At 49.3% G+C, this 15122-nt stretch overlaps 1 protein-coding gene across 3 annotated transcripts in view; it reads left to right on the top strand.

Annotated features, from left to right (window-relative positions):
• Window positions 1–15122, top strand: part of SLIT3 (slit guidance ligand 3) — a 619979-nt gene that overhangs the window by 500140 nt on the left and 104717 nt on the right. For all 3 annotated transcript variants that reach the window (XM_068536340.1, XM_068536341.1, XM_068536339.1), the window contains exons 13-14: window positions 10529–10672; window positions 12147–12310. In XM_068536340.1, the coding sequence (XP_068392441.1) occupies window positions 10529–10672; window positions 12147–12310 (308 nt within the window). The remainder of the gene's footprint in view (window positions 1–10528; window positions 10673–12146; window positions 12311–15122) is intronic.

Below are 15122 nucleotides of genomic sequence, written 5' to 3'. Positions count from 1 at the left end.
AGCTATTCCACCACACTTGCCCAGCCTGTTCTGTACCCAGCCCTCCTGGGTCATTCTCTTGCCCTGTTTATTCGGGCAGATGGCCAATGCTGATAGGAGGATATCTCAGTCTTCAGAGTTTCTCAGAGGCTGCAGCAAATGGGTCTCCATGGACAAGCTTCAGCAGTCCTGGGAAGGACCCCCAACCCCCTATCCTCTTGGTGTCAGCCTCTCAAGAGTCACCTCCTTTAGCTGGACTTCCAAAATCTTCAGGGCTTCCAGGACAGCCTCTCACCCAGCTGGTATGGAAACCCGTCCCACGCACCCTGGGACAAATCCTACTACTCTTTTGCTGATAAGTTTCTGTGATAAGTTGTCTCAGTGTAGTTAGAAGGTTAGGAAGCTCTTTCTTATACTAAACCTCAGTAATGGCTTCTGGGAAACTCGGAAAAGGCTATTCTCATATTCTTCAAGTGTTTGAAAATAGCTAGTATGTCTCCCTGTAATTAATCCTAAACAGGTTCAGTTCCTGCAGACTTCCATTGTATAAACACACATTTGTTATTAGTAACAACCCTTATGATCTTCGGGGGATGCAAGGGAGTCTGTCTGTTTCCTTCCTTAAAACAGGCTACTGGGACACGAGTCAGGTGCCCAGTAGGGCAAGAAGTATGTTTAGAGACTCCCTCCTAAACTGCAGAGAACTGAAATTTCCCACATAGAGACATCTCAGAATCCAAGGTTAGGACCGGACGTGCCACTGGGCATGCGCGCCCGACTCTGATCACCCGAGAAGTGACCTGTCCTCTTCTCCCAGACTCCATCCATGCCCTTCCTCACCAGAAGCAGGGTGAAAGCTTAGCTATTCGCCGTTCCCCTGCCCACCCTGGCTCCTGCGTTCCTAGGGTGTGAGTGGAGATGATGATCCTGTGTGTGCAGCCAGCCAGAGTGCCCCCAGATATGTCACCTTGCAGCTCAGGGGTCAGTCCTCCCCAAGGCAAGGAAAGCAAGCAGTCAGCGTGTCTCCGGAGCCATCACTTTCCCCTCTGATGGGCAGCGGTAAGCTGCGCCGTTACAGCTCCCCCGGGGGATCAGCACATGCAGTTAGTGCTCATTGATGGCATGGCATGCACGGAAGAGGGATTCAAGTGGGGTAGGCAGTCATTTGAGGTGGAAGCTTTTGTGTAAATGCTGGCTCCGGTCGATGTTAAACCTGCTCCAAGAGGTCTTAACCAAACCAGACTGTCTTAGGGCTGGAATAAGTTAAGACAGCCCGGCACCTGTTGTTTGATTTTCTTGGAAGGCAGACAAGACCACTGGAGCATCTTGGAGTTTTCCAAGCAACATGCGAGTTACAGGGCAGTGAGCAAAACTCCGCTCCCTATAGCTCACTTTCCCTCACCAGCTGTTTTGCAAGTACAACTACTGCTGCTGCTGCTAACAGCTACCATTTATTGAATACTTAATATGTTCCAGAACCTGTGCTAAGCAATTTCACGTACATCATCTCATCTAACCTTTACAACCATGCTAAGAGAAAGGCATTGTTCAGAGGCCCATTTTATAGACGTAGACACTGAGTAACTGACGGGTTAAGTAACTTGGCCATTGTCTCTCAGCATGTAAGCGATGGAGCGTTGGAACCCAAGCAGTCTGAATCTGGAGTCCACACCAGAGATATCTGCTTCTGACCCAGTCATGGGCCAATCTGCAGAGCTAGTTTTGTGATACACGAAACAAGACTTCCTCACTGGCTCAAGCCAAGGAGGGAGTACTATGGAACTGATGCTTTATCAGCTCCTCTTGTTAAGCCTCAGTCTAAATCACAGACCCTCTGTCTCCCATGGAACTTCCTCTGGTTGACTGTCCTCACCCCACTAAAGTTTGAGCTGAGCCCTGTAAGAGGGCAATCAGGAAGCTGCTTGTTCTTAAAGACTGGGTTGAGGTGAGATGATGAGAATTCTCCCCAGCAGTAGAAGCAGACTTCCTTTGTGATGCATTTTTATTTATTATTTATTTATTATTTATTTTTGGCTGTGTTGGGTCTTCGTTTCTGTGCGAGGGCTTTCTCTAGTTGCGGCAAGTGGGGGCCACTCTCCATCGCGATGCGCGGGCCTCTCACAATCGCGGCCTCTCTTGTTGCGGAGCACAGGCTCCAGATGCGCAGGCTCAGTAGTTGTGGCTCACGGGCCTAGTTGCTCCGCGGCATGTGGGATCTTCCCAGACCAGGGCTCGAACCCGCGTCCCCTGCATTAGCAGGCAGATTCTCAACCACTGCGCCACCAGGGAAGCCCCTGTGATGCATTTTTGAGGGAGGAATTCTTCCCTCTCTTGTGTACCTGGAGCTTCCTAAGGAAAGCTCTTGGGGGGACTTAAATTCTGGAATCATTCCATGCTTTGGTCATTGAGTGAATGGTTTATCCCACTTAAAGGACTGATCAGTAAGCAGGTAGCAGTCAGATAGGCAAGTTCCACCCTAGTAGCTGTTGGGGAGGGAAGGGGCAAGCCAGGTCACCCTAGGTGAGGCCCTGGATCTCCTGAGAGCAGGTGATGTCTCCTTCATCCGGTCTCAGAAGCTCAGCTTCCCTCTGATTACCTTAGGAGGTCCCCGTTGCTTGCACACTCTTCCTCGTGCCCTCCTAAATCTGTGGAGTCAAAGGAGGTCCTATTTTTCAGACAGGCCGCCCCGTTTCTGCACTTCAGTTTGAGTCACCATGACAACCCACACACAGCCCATGACCAGCAGTGCAGTCATTATCAGGAGAGAAGAAAGCGTCATCATTGCCCCCAGGGACTTGGAGGGTTCCTCTTGTTTCTTTGTGAGTGTTTAGCATGGCGTGGCCCAGAGCACCCATTCACAGGCTCAGAGAAGATTCTGGGCGGGGTCAGAAGTCCTTGACCTCGTGACACCAGATGTCACCAGGTTCTTCCCCATGTCCAGCCTCAGGAGGTTGCCAAAGGTCAAAATACATCCCCCGTATTTCATATGGGAAAGATAATAGCATGTTTGTTCTAAGGCAAGAGAGTGGTCCTTATTACAATGAGTAGATAAAGACTCTCAGGGTGGCAGAGGGTTAATTCTAAAGAAATTTTTCTAAAAGAGAAAGACACAATAATGAGAGGGGTTAAATCTAAATCCTGCAGCTTAATCAGGGGTCCAGAATGGCTCCCCTAATTGGCATCCTCACTAATAGTTAATGCCAGTGCTTAATAGTGAGAAATACTTGCAGGGATACACAGAGAACTTTTTTTGATAACAGAGAGCCTTTGTAACCCATTCCTGAAAAATCATTCCCCTACAGGAGGAGCCAGAGAAAGGGTTATGCCATGGGGTTGTTGGTACATCTTTCCCCTCCTATGGATGCATCTGAGTGTTTACGAAACAGAAACTGACCCCCCCCCCCCCGCCCCCTGCCAGTGTCACTTTAAGAAAAGGAGGCTCCATGAAGTCCCTGCCTGGCGGGAGCCTGGGCCCATCTTCCTATCCCGTGGTCTTTCCCGGAAGGGCTTCACTTATTCTCCAGGAAGGGACTGCTGCGCTCTTTCTTGACACGTTTTCTGAGAAGACCTTGTACACTCCAGGTTTGGAATATGCTTTTGGTGTTTGCAGACAAACACGGTATAAGTAGGAGGAGTAGCCTTAAACCGCTGTCTTCCGCAGACCTGTGGGCAGATGTGGAGAATATAAATATCACCCAGATGAGAGCTCGGGGCCACTGAATCAATATGTGAACCACTGGCGTTACGTAGGTGATTTTGATGCAATTTATCATTAAGCCTGATTCCAGCTGTTTGTGTTTTCCAAACCTTGCGGCCAAGGCTGTGAGCTCAGGGGAATCTTCTTGGAGGAGGAGATGTGGGCAAGGGCAGTAGCTAAAAATGGGGCCTCAGTGGTCCTCTGCCCCTGTAGCCAGAGACGGGAGCCACTAAAGAGTAAGAACAGCTGCTACAAAGTGCACCCCCACCATGTGGCCTCTTCAGGGAGACTGGGTGCGGGGGTCCTTTTCACAGGTCAGGGTGGACCTCACTTCCCTCCTGTGGCCCATCTCCCCCTATTACCTGCACCCTGAGAGAATGAGGCTGCAAGCTGCTACGCGCGACGAGAGCACCTGGGACTTCTCTGGCCGGGCTAGGCCCGGTCCCCCAGCGGGACTGGAATCAGAAGAGCCCTGCTTAGCCCAGACTGAGGACTCGTGCTATTCGTTCCCCCTCCCCCCGCCCCACGCTCCAGCTGTGAGGCTCCCAATGGCTTCTGTTTCCTGCCTTGCTTTTTTCTGAAGGCATCAGCTCCTGGAAAGGATTATCTCTCCGCCGCATCGTTAGGTTGGTTAGTCAATGGGCTGAGTGCTAATACCTCTTGACGTGGAACATATGTGGAAGCTGAAAGGGCTCGGTGAAGGGGAGGGCGGGAAGAGTGCCTCGTAGAGCTCACACTTAGACGTAAGTTTAGAAGGTGATGTCTGTGTACTCGCACTCTCCGTAATTTCCTCTGACGGGAGCACGGCTCTTTGCTTTCGTCTTATTGTAGAATCATCACTGAGTTAATGGGAGTGGCTACAGAAACCTCCTTCTACCTCCTTCCACAAGCTTCGGGCGCTTCCCACGGTCCCTTCACAGGCATGGGAGGGGGAGCAAAGGCTTTTGAACTAAGATAGCATGGATCCAGATCTCAAGCTACCACTTACTAGTTGTGCAAGTTTGGTCAAAAGTACTCAAGCTTTTTGAGTCCCAGGGGTCTCATCATCTGTCAGACGGAGATTCCATAAGTTAATATTTGTAAGGAGCTGAGCAAGTGCCTGGCCACACATAGTGCTTATTACCTGTTAGGTCACGTGGTCCCAGCTGTTCAACCTGGCCTGATCATCTCAGCCCCACCCCCGGCCAACCGCCATCTCTCTTTTGTTTATATGACCTCCACGTTTCCTTTGGGAGGTGAGTCTGGGAACGGGTGGCCCCGCAAGATGGTTGGATCTGCTTCTGGGGAAATACTGATGAACACAGTACATCTCCAACCCCTCACCCCTCGCTGGCTCCAGTAACGGATCAAGCTGAGATCTAGTTGGGGGCGTCAGAATTTGGAGTTTGAGTACCAGGCAGCCTCTCGAATGAGGCGAGCTGGAGCATCCCATCTTGCATAAGGGATGCTTAAGGGATGCTTTGTCTCTGCTTCATCGCCGTCCCCTGGTCTGCCTTGAGTGAGAATTCAGGGTGAGGGGAGTACAGAGCCAAGCATACCAGCTCCTAAATCGGCATTTAGTCAATGATGCGTGAAGGTTGAGACCCTGCTTTGCACAGGTGCAGGCCACTCAGCAGAGAGCCTGCCGTTGTGCCAGTGGCAGTTTAGTGAGCATTTCAAAGAGCAAACCCATCGCAGCAGCTTGGTGCCAGGTTCTCCCTAAGAGTCAGCAGGACTCCTGATGCCTCTACGCAACCAAGAGGCAAGCAGTCTTCCGGACCCAACCAGACGTCCACCTGAAGTGTGCCCAGGTGCATTCCGAAGCTAGCAAAGACAGCCACTCCCCAGAAACAGGCAACACCTTCCACCAGGCACAGGAATGAGAGGATGGATTTTACATGGTGGATGAGAGAGGAACTTTGGAGTCGGACAGGCTGGAACTTCACTGGGCAACCTTGGTTAAATCCATCACCACTCTGACCCTCAGTTTCCTCATCAGCAAAATGAGGACAAGCATAGTGCTGCCGTGAGGGTGAAAGAAAATACTACATGGAAAGCGCTTTGGAAAACCTTTGGCACAGGGCTGCACGCAGAGCTGTGGTCTCTGGAGATGTTGCTGCATTATTAATAATTCACACAGCAGTTACACCACTGCTCCTCAAAGGGGAATGAACTGGGACAGGTCAAGCAGCCTTGATGGAGAAAGAGGCAGAATCCATCCCTCCAGTGAAAGAGGGAGAAGGCCTGTGTTCAGAACTTCTTACAGAATTGCTGAACCCCATTGCAAATAGTTGTTTACTCTCTGTTTGCTCCACCACAGGGTGGTTTTTCTTTATTTTTATTTTTTAGGGTGTTTTTTTAAATTAATTTTTATTGGACTATGGTTGCTTTACAATGCTGTGTTAGCCTCCACTGCACAACAAAATAAATCAGCCATACACATACAGATATCCCCTCCCTTTTGGACTTCCCTCCCATTTAGGTTACCACGGTGCATTAGGTGGAGTTCCCTGTGCTATACAGTATGTTCCCATCAGTTGTCTATTTTATAGATAGTAACAATAATGTATATGTGTCAGTCCCAGTCTCCCAATTCCTCCCACCCCACCCCTTTCCCCCTTGGTATCCATACATTTGTTCTCTACCTCTGTGTCTCTATTTCTGCTTTGCAAATAAGACCATCTATACCATTTTTCTAGATTCCACATGTATGCGTTATTATACAATATTTGCTTCTCTCTTTCTGACTTACTTCACTCTGTATGACACTCTCTAGGTCCATCCACGTCTCTACAAATGATTAGGATGTTGTTTGTTTGTTTAATTCCCCTGCAACTCTTGTCCATGTGCCAGAGAGCTCAGAGATCCTTTCATGGAAGCCAGACCCAGTTGAGTAGCTGCCAACCTTCCTCCCAAAGGATAGAGGACAGAACGACAGGCTGTTAGATGTCGCCTGTGCTGGGGATCAGTGAGGCTGTCCTCGGCATCTAAATCTGGATAAGCAGCTTAATTTTATCTCTCCCTGCACCGATGCATCTTGCCTTAGGGAGCCAAGCATCCTGGGAGAGAATAAGTGAGGGGGAGACTCTGCCCTTTTGTGTTTCCTTTTGCTCCTGCTTATGCACTATCTTTAACTCAAAATTGTGCCAGCCTGGGTTGTTTTGATGCCTTACATCTTTGCGATAACATCTCATGCTGAGAGATCTAGGAGCAATAGGGAACAAGAAAGTGGGCAGAAAAAGAAGCCTCGATAGTTCTGATGGGTGAGGAGGGTTGCCAGAGTGGCCTGCAGTTTAGATAACCTTTCAAGGCAGATCAGAGTCGCACTCCTCTCTCCCCATAGCCATCCGCCTTATCCAGTGTCTGGCATTCCCCAGAACCAAGTACAGCAATTGGGCTCATGAATCTACACTAGGGTCTCAAATCTAAATGCCTACTCAGGCAAGGTCAGTAGAATAGACTTGTGAAGGGCACACAATAGGGAATAGTGAGGACTGTGGCAAATGGAGCATATGTCTTATCTAAAGGGGGCAGCAACCCCGTGGCTGCCTCCAGTGGGCCCAGTGTTACTAGAGCTTCTGACTTTTTTCAAGAGAAAATAGAAATCTGATGTGTGTGAATGAGAGAGAGAGAGATGTCCCAATTTTTTATTGAAGTATAGTTGATTTACAATGTTGTGTTAGCTTCTGATGTACAGCAAAGTGATTCAGTTATACATATATATGTATGTATGTTCTTTTTCAATTCTTTTCCATTATGTATAGTAGTTTGTATCTGCTAATCCCAAACTCCTTTCCCCTTTCCCCTTTGGTAACCATAGTTTGTTTTCTATGTCTGTGAGTCTGTTTCTGTCTTGTAAATAAGTTCATTTGTATCATATTTTAGACTCCACATGTAAGTGATACCATATATTTATCTTTGTCTGTCTGACTTACTTCACTTGGTATGATAATCTCTAGGTCCATCCATATTGCTGCAAATGGCATTATTTCATTCTTTTTATACATTTTATATATATTATATATTTATAGCTGAGTAATATTACATTTTATATATATATGCATTTTATATATATATATTTTATATAAATATATAATTTTATATATAGATAATATTACATTTTATATATATATATACATTATATATATATATATTACTCAGCTTTTTATAGCTGAGTAATATTACATTTTATATATATATGTGTATATATATATGTGTGTGTGTATATATATATATAAACATACCACATCTTCTTTATCCATTCATCTGTCGATGGATACTTAGGTTGCTTCCATGTCTTAGCTGTTGTAAATAGTGCTGCTATGAATATTGGGGTGCATGTGTCTTTTCGGATTAGCATTTTCTCCAGATATGTGCCCAGGAGTGAATCATATGGTAGCTCTTTTTTTAGTTTTTTAAGGAACCTCCATACTGTTTTCCATAGTGGCTGCACCAGTCTACATTCCCACCAACAGTGGTAGGAGGGCTCCCTTTTCTCCACACCCTCTCTAGCGTTTGTTATTTGTAGACTTTTTAATGATGGCCATTCTGACTGATGTGAGGTGATACCTCATTAGAGTTTCGTCCCAGTTTTTAACACACTGGGAGGGCTGAATGAACAGAGTTGCATGTGGGATGTTGCAATATGCTGCAGGGAGGATTCTATCCTCAGGTCATGAGATTGGCATTTCTGACCTGGTCTCTTTACTGATAATTCGATATTTCCTAGCAAGATGATGCCCTCAGAAGGCCCTGAACATCAAGCTTTGGTACATATCATCTACCGCATACTTTATTTTTCTTTTTAAACAAGAGAACCAAACAATGTGTGTGTGTGAAGGGTTCGTTCCTGACCCGTGGGGACTTAGCCCTGTTGGATCCTCTCCCTCTTCTCCCTGTTTCTCTGCCCCATAGCATCCTCCTTGGAATACCCCCCAAATAGAGTGATTTCGACTAAAATTTAATATACAAAGCACAGTAAATTCTTGGGGGAAATTGCTACAAAGGGGATAGACAGATGGGTGGGGTAGATAAGGCATTCATAAAGAAGAAACTAAACCCTCCAGAGACCTAGAGTACCACAACTGCATGCAGCATGCGCCTTGGAAACGTGTGACCTTGAACAAGCCCACCAAACTCTCAGCCTCAGTTTCCTCAACTGTAACGTGCAAGGCTGGCTCTGCCCATCTGCCCAGGTTACTGTGAGAATAAAAGGATGTCAGGAAAGCACGCTGGAAAACATGAAAAGTATTCTAGCAACGTGAGCTTTTTTTGCCACTGGGAGGCAGGAGGACATCTGTGTGAACCCTTGGGACCCTGCCCATTATTAGCCAGATTAAACGTCAGTTCTTCCTCCTCTTGTCACCGCCACAGCTGCCTGCCTCACAGGACCGGCCTGCAGCAAGGGAGTTGGGGCGTGGATGATTGAGCTCCCATGGCAGCCCCTCCGTTACCAGCTCCAGTGCCCTGGACCCTGGCATCAAGAGCCTCCAGAGGCAAGCCAGCCATGATGCATCCCATGGGTCCCTCCCCATGAGGGAAGCTCTGAGCCAGCATTGAAAAGAGAAATTTTTTAAATTCCAGCCTTTTTGCCGGTTAGTTTAGTAACCCCCTCACTTTCATTCAAGAGTGGGTGAGCAATGATTTCACACGAGGTTCAAGGGCACAGCTAGTCAGCCTAGGATCATAAAGGACATCTGTAGGACCCAAAGTGCTTGCCTTGCCAGCCCCATTCTGGAAAACACTTCTACAACCCTAATGGCATCACCTAGGATGGACCAGCATTTCACCAGAAAGGCAGCTTCCTTTTATGCTTCTTTTTTTGGTTTTGGTTGGCCGGGGCGGGTCTGAAGAACTAAACCCATGGCAGAACGGGGTCCCTCATGGATAGGAAGGCTGACCCTGGGGGATAGGTGTCACCTTAGAGGAGAGTGACCCCCTGGATTTGCATATGGAGTTGAGTGTATTTCTTAATAAATCCTTCTGCTAAGCACTAGGAATAAAGGGAGGAATAAAATAATGTCATTTGTGCCATCATAGAACTTACCGTCTTGGGTGGGAGGCAAATGATAAACAAGAAAGTAAACAAATATCCTCTAACCACAAATTGAGAGAAGTGCTACGAGGGAAATAAATAGGGGGCTATGAGAGACAATAGTAGGGGTCGCACTGGAGATGAGGGGGTCAGGGCAGGCCTCTCTGAGGAGCTGACATTTGGGCTCAGATACAGAGGAGGAGAAGGAATCACCTTATGAAAGGGGTAAACAGCATGTTCAGAACATGCGTTATTTGCGGAATCACACAGGACTCCGTCCATGTGTGTGTTTGTGTTTCTCTGTGTGTGAGAGAGAGAGAAAGGATGTGTATGTGTGTGCACACATGCCTACCCACGGATGTATTTTTTCTGGGACGATGACCTATAACTTTCATCAGATTTCCAATGGGATCAGTGATCCAAAAGAACTCTAAGGAATTTTCTGAATCAAAACTACCCTTAGTCAATCAGCTAAAGCATCAAAATAATTGTGCCAAATGATTTTTTTTTTTTTTTTTTTTGAGTCCTGGAAGCTCTGCATGCTAAAGCAGAAAGTGGAGCACACAGGGTGCCATTTCGGGTCTCCCTCCGAGAGCATGGGTGCAGGGGAAGTCTCCAAGTGATCGGTGTGCCACACAGCATCCGTGGTGACCGGGTGCATGAGTGCCCGGACGTGTTCGGAGGTTCGGTGGCCACAGGCATGCAAGTCCCTCTCTTTCTCTGCTGAGGGTGGGAGCCCCTGCTGTAAGGAGAGCACTGGGAAGCCTGCAGGCGTGGCCCTTGCTCCGCAGGTCATCACAAGGATTAGTGAGTCACCAGCCTCTCTCTCCTGCCTGCAGGCTCCTCAATGCCAACAAGATCAACTGCCTGCGGGTGAACACGTTTCAGGACCTGCAGAGCCTCAACCTGCTCTCCTTATACGACAACAAGCTTCAGACCATCAGCAAGGGGCTCTTTGCCCCTCTGCAGGCCATCCAGACGCTGTGAGTATGCCACCTCGAGTGCCAGCACGTGCCCAGCCAGCCAGCAACCCCAAACACGTAGTCGCAGAGAACATTCAAAATGAAGGCAAAGTGAGCACGTCCAGGAGGAGTCCTGGAGCCTGCAGCGAGAACGGAATATTAATAATAGCACTAGCTTGGGACGTCCCTGGCACTCCAGTGGTTAAGAATCTGCGCTTTCAATGCAGGGGGCGTGGGTTTGATCCCTGGTCAGGGAACTACCATTTCCACATGCTGCATGGCTTGCCCAAGAAAAAACAATTTTTTTAAAAATCATAATAGCGCTAGCTCGCCTGTACTAAGAACTCACACCATGCTTGGCACCCCACTGGGTGATTTCCCTGTATCCAAACAGTTACGCCTCACAACAACCCTAGGAGGTAGGTGCTTTTGTGATCCCCCATTTCTATGCGAGGAAACCAGAGGCACAGAGAAGTTAAGTAACTTATTCAAGGTTGCACAACTAGTAAGAAGCAGGATTTGAATCCAGGCCGAGCGGCTGCTCACCTGCTCTTTTAACCACTGTGGCCACTGTATCCTGAGCAGGTTCCATCTCTGCTGATCACCCGTTCCTGCCCACCAACACCCGCAAAACCAAGCCTCTGGCACAGGCACGCTCTACCAGAATACGGGAGTATTCCACCACCCTCGTTAGGGAACAATTCCTCACTCCCAAGCCCTGCAGACGTTCCTAAATAGTTCCATTAGATAGATGACACCTGAGTACGGATCTCAGCCCGTGTTTCTGATGGCTCCACCCCTAAGCTTAGACCCTAGCTCCAGCCCCAGGCCTGACCATGAGCCTGGGGGCTTCTGGAGCCCTTCTGAGTCGTCTGGCACTTACTGCCCGCGTAGCCAGAGACGGGAGCCAATAAAGGTTAAGAGCAGCTGCTACACACTGAACCCCGACCACGTGCTGAGCACTGAGTGTGGTGCTTTGGATAGTTTTCTCACTGAGCCGGGGGAAGCCAGGCCCGTGGTGCTGTTGCCCTTGTGATGCTGAGGATGGTAAGAACAAAACCCGCTCCTATAAATGGAACACCCGCCCTGTGCCCAACACCATGCCAGCTGCTTTATGTACCGGGTGTTCCTGAGCTTGGAGAAATAAAATTTAGTCTGCCCTCAGCATAAACCCTAAGCCTGCAACTTTCATTGCCCTTCAGGATTGGTGTGGGTGAGATTGGAGACGATCAGGGGTGGGTCCTGACCCAGGTGGGGAGAGTAAGGAAGGCTGATTCCCCAGACGGGATGCCGGCTGCACCTGTGACTGTCTTTTGCAGACAGCAGAACTCAGGCCCCCCTCTCCGGGTCTCATCTGAGAGCAGCTCCCACCTCCCCCCGAGGCCTCCTGGGGCGATGAGGGAGGGAGCCTGGCGCCAGAGCCTAGCACCAGGCAGGGTGGTGGCGGAACGTGGCACCAGGGGTCCCATCTGACTAACTCCCGTCCCTCTCGCAGCCACTTAGCCCAAAACCCGTTTGTGTGCGACTGCCACTTGAAGTGGCTGGCCGACTACCTTCAGGACAACCCCATCGAGACCAGCGGGGCCCGCTGCAGCAGCCCGCGCCGGCTGGCCAACAAGCGCATCAGCCAGATCAAGAGCAAGAAGTTCCGCTGCTCAGGTAATCAGGTTATGGGGCAGGGCCCCACCTTCCGACTCAGAGTACAGCAGCCCCGGAGAGGCCAGTAATCCAATCTGGAGGACAGCGCGCGCTGTAATGGCTCCTGGGGAGCATCTTTGCAAATTAAATTGGGAAAATTCAGTTAGCCCCGCAGAAAACCAATTAGCTTATGGATTTAAAATAAAACACACACACACAATAAAAGCATTGTGGGGAGGAAGGGGGGTGATTTGGGGAGAGACAGAACCCAAGCAGCAGCACATCTCCCGAGCTAGGTGGAAACGAGGGGATGAGGCAGCCTGTACACGTGCGATCTTTTAGAGGCCACGATTTATTTATTTTGTATTGTGTTAGTTTCCAAATCACGCTCCCCAAGTGGCAGATAGAGAAATAAATATACCCCAGGCCAGGCTGCAGGAAGCATGGAGCCTTGGGGCCCTCCTCTCCTCCTCTATGGCCACCTTCGGTACAGCCCTTGGACCACAGTGTATTCTAGGGTTCACAGGCGTTTTTGCTCTCTCCTCCACCCCAGATGGGTGCATTCTGATCATGGAGAGAACAGCAAAGAGTGTTGCTCAGAAGGAAAGCAAAGCCTTGCTCTCTAGTTCCCAAGCTCTCTCCAGAAACCTTCCTCCCTACCGCACCCAGAAATGAAACGGGGAGGGAGGGGCTGGTGGATGGCGGGGGAATTCTCAGCTCATCTTGGAAAGAGAAGTCGCTCTCCTTGACCCAAGAGCTGGATGAACAGGCAGTTAAAAATGACTATCATTTGTGTTGTTTGCTACTGGAAAAAAAATCACCAAGCTGCTTTGTGCTCCCAATGGTGAGACGTTGATAGTATGATGTGGTGAGATGGGGTGAAGCCAACCCTCACAATCTGTGTGTCAGCAGGAACTGTTCTTCTCTCCCAGCCCGGAGCATCTTGTGTCGGTGGGTTTTCCTGGGGAGAAGGCCAGTGTCAGCCCTAGTCGCCGGGAGAAGACCAGCAGGCAGACCTCCACTTCTTTCACGTTGTTCTTGACCTCAAAGTCAAATTCTTCAGTCCATGCCTCCAGAATGATCAGCCTGAGCTGTTTTATTTTTTTCAACAGAAGCAAATACCTTGAGAGGGCTTGGAGGGACCCCAGGGACTTGGCGGCAGTCTGAGACATCCATCTCAATGTGTCTTCCCCAGAATAACAATGTCAGTTACAAGAGCAGTTTCTTGCCGCTGATGAGCAGCTCAGGGCTTCTAGTTTGACTCGGTTTTTCCAGTAGTCCTGTGAGATCAGCAGGAGAGGTCCCCTTGCTGCAGCAGAGGGAGCTGAGGGCTCAGAGGTGAGGGGGCACCCCATGGTCACAGCAAGCAGACGGTAAAGGCAGGCTCGGACCCCAGGTCTGGCTCACTCCTCGACACCACGCAGCATGTAGGAGAGAAGGGCCATTTGGGAAGGAGGCCCAGCTGCTTGGATGACTTCCTTCCCCAGCCTCATGGCCCCACCCCCAACCTCAGGCCCTGAACTCTTAAGTTCCTTCTTGGGGCCGCAGGATCTCAGGGAGGAAAACGCTCTCCCAGCCCAGAGCTGTGCCCTGAGGCACAACTGTCTTGTCCCCGGGCCCTTTCCTCATGACTTACACCTCTTGTTCCTTCTGCCTCCTCTCTTCCTACCCATGTCTGGCTGGGGCTGAGTTAATTACCTCTAACAGCAGTTGTGCCCAAGAAGAGGGGTGATAAGAGGCCGAGGAGGGCAGGGTGCCATCTGCCAAGCCCGATCCCTCAGTCTGGGGGCTGGTGGGGGGGTGGTCCCATCATGATCTCGAGATCCTGATTGATGCCAAGACCCTGGGGCATAGGGTGGGGATGGAATCAGCCCAGGGCTCAGCCATTCATTGCCTTGGAATGACTGTAGGCTGGGTTTGGGGATGGCGTACAGACAGAACTAAGTAGGAGAAAGAGGAAAACAGCCAGTAGACCTAGAAACAGTAGAGCTTAGTTCTAGCTCTAGATCTGCCACTACCTACCTATCTTTGCACTGGAGGAACCCTGGCTTCTTTTCCGATGTGGGGTAGGAATGATTGGAAATTTTACAAAGAAACAAATAGGGAAAAGGGGCAGGGTTTTTGGATTGACCCTGTCTAAAATATTTTTTATACATCAATACTAACCAGAAAGATTATTCCTATAAAGGTAGAGAAAGTTCAAGCTGTGATGATCCTAACATATAACATCCTATATGCTCTTATTTTATGTAGCTACAGACAAGAGAGGTCAAGAGAGCTAGCTACTGGTGCACTCCAAAGGCCTTGGCTTTGAGAGGCACTGGGGCCCAGACCTGCTTAGCATTGAGGGATGCAGAAGCCATAGCTCTAAAGCTCTGTGTTTCCAGGAAGCTCAAGAAGAAAGAAGGAGGGGCAGGTGACACGTACTGGATTTGACAGATAATAAGTCTGCGTTTTACTTTCCCCTAAAAGCACTCCCATTGCAAAGACAGCTGATGTAATTAGGAGCCAATTTGAGGGCTGCTCTTGCAACGCATAAAGCCCCTCCTTAGGCTGGGCATCTGGCTTCCCAGCTGCACTGTGTCTGCCTCTATCAGCTGTATCCGCTGCCCTGGGCAGCAAGATCGGGTTAGAGGTGAATGCTGCCGGCTGGGGTAATCTGACCATCAGATTAAGGCCTCCTCAAAAGGCACCATCTGGCTGCCTGAGACCCCAAGCCCATCCTCGGGGGAGCACTTGGCGGCTGGAAAATGCTGTCTGCCTTCCGTCATGCCTCCCCCACTTTGTGTATGGAGATCCAGTTGGCAAGAAGAAACTGGTGGTGAAAAGTACA

Source organism: Eschrichtius robustus, chromosome 2 (genome assembly GCF_028021215.1).
Source record: "Eschrichtius robustus isolate mEscRob2 chromosome 2, mEscRob2.pri, whole genome shotgun sequence".
Taxonomy (NCBI): domain Eukaryota; kingdom Metazoa; phylum Chordata; class Mammalia; order Artiodactyla; family Eschrichtiidae; genus Eschrichtius; species Eschrichtius robustus.
The sequence above is the reverse complement of the archived record's forward strand: the minus strand, read 5'-3'. Positions and strand labels throughout refer to the sequence as shown.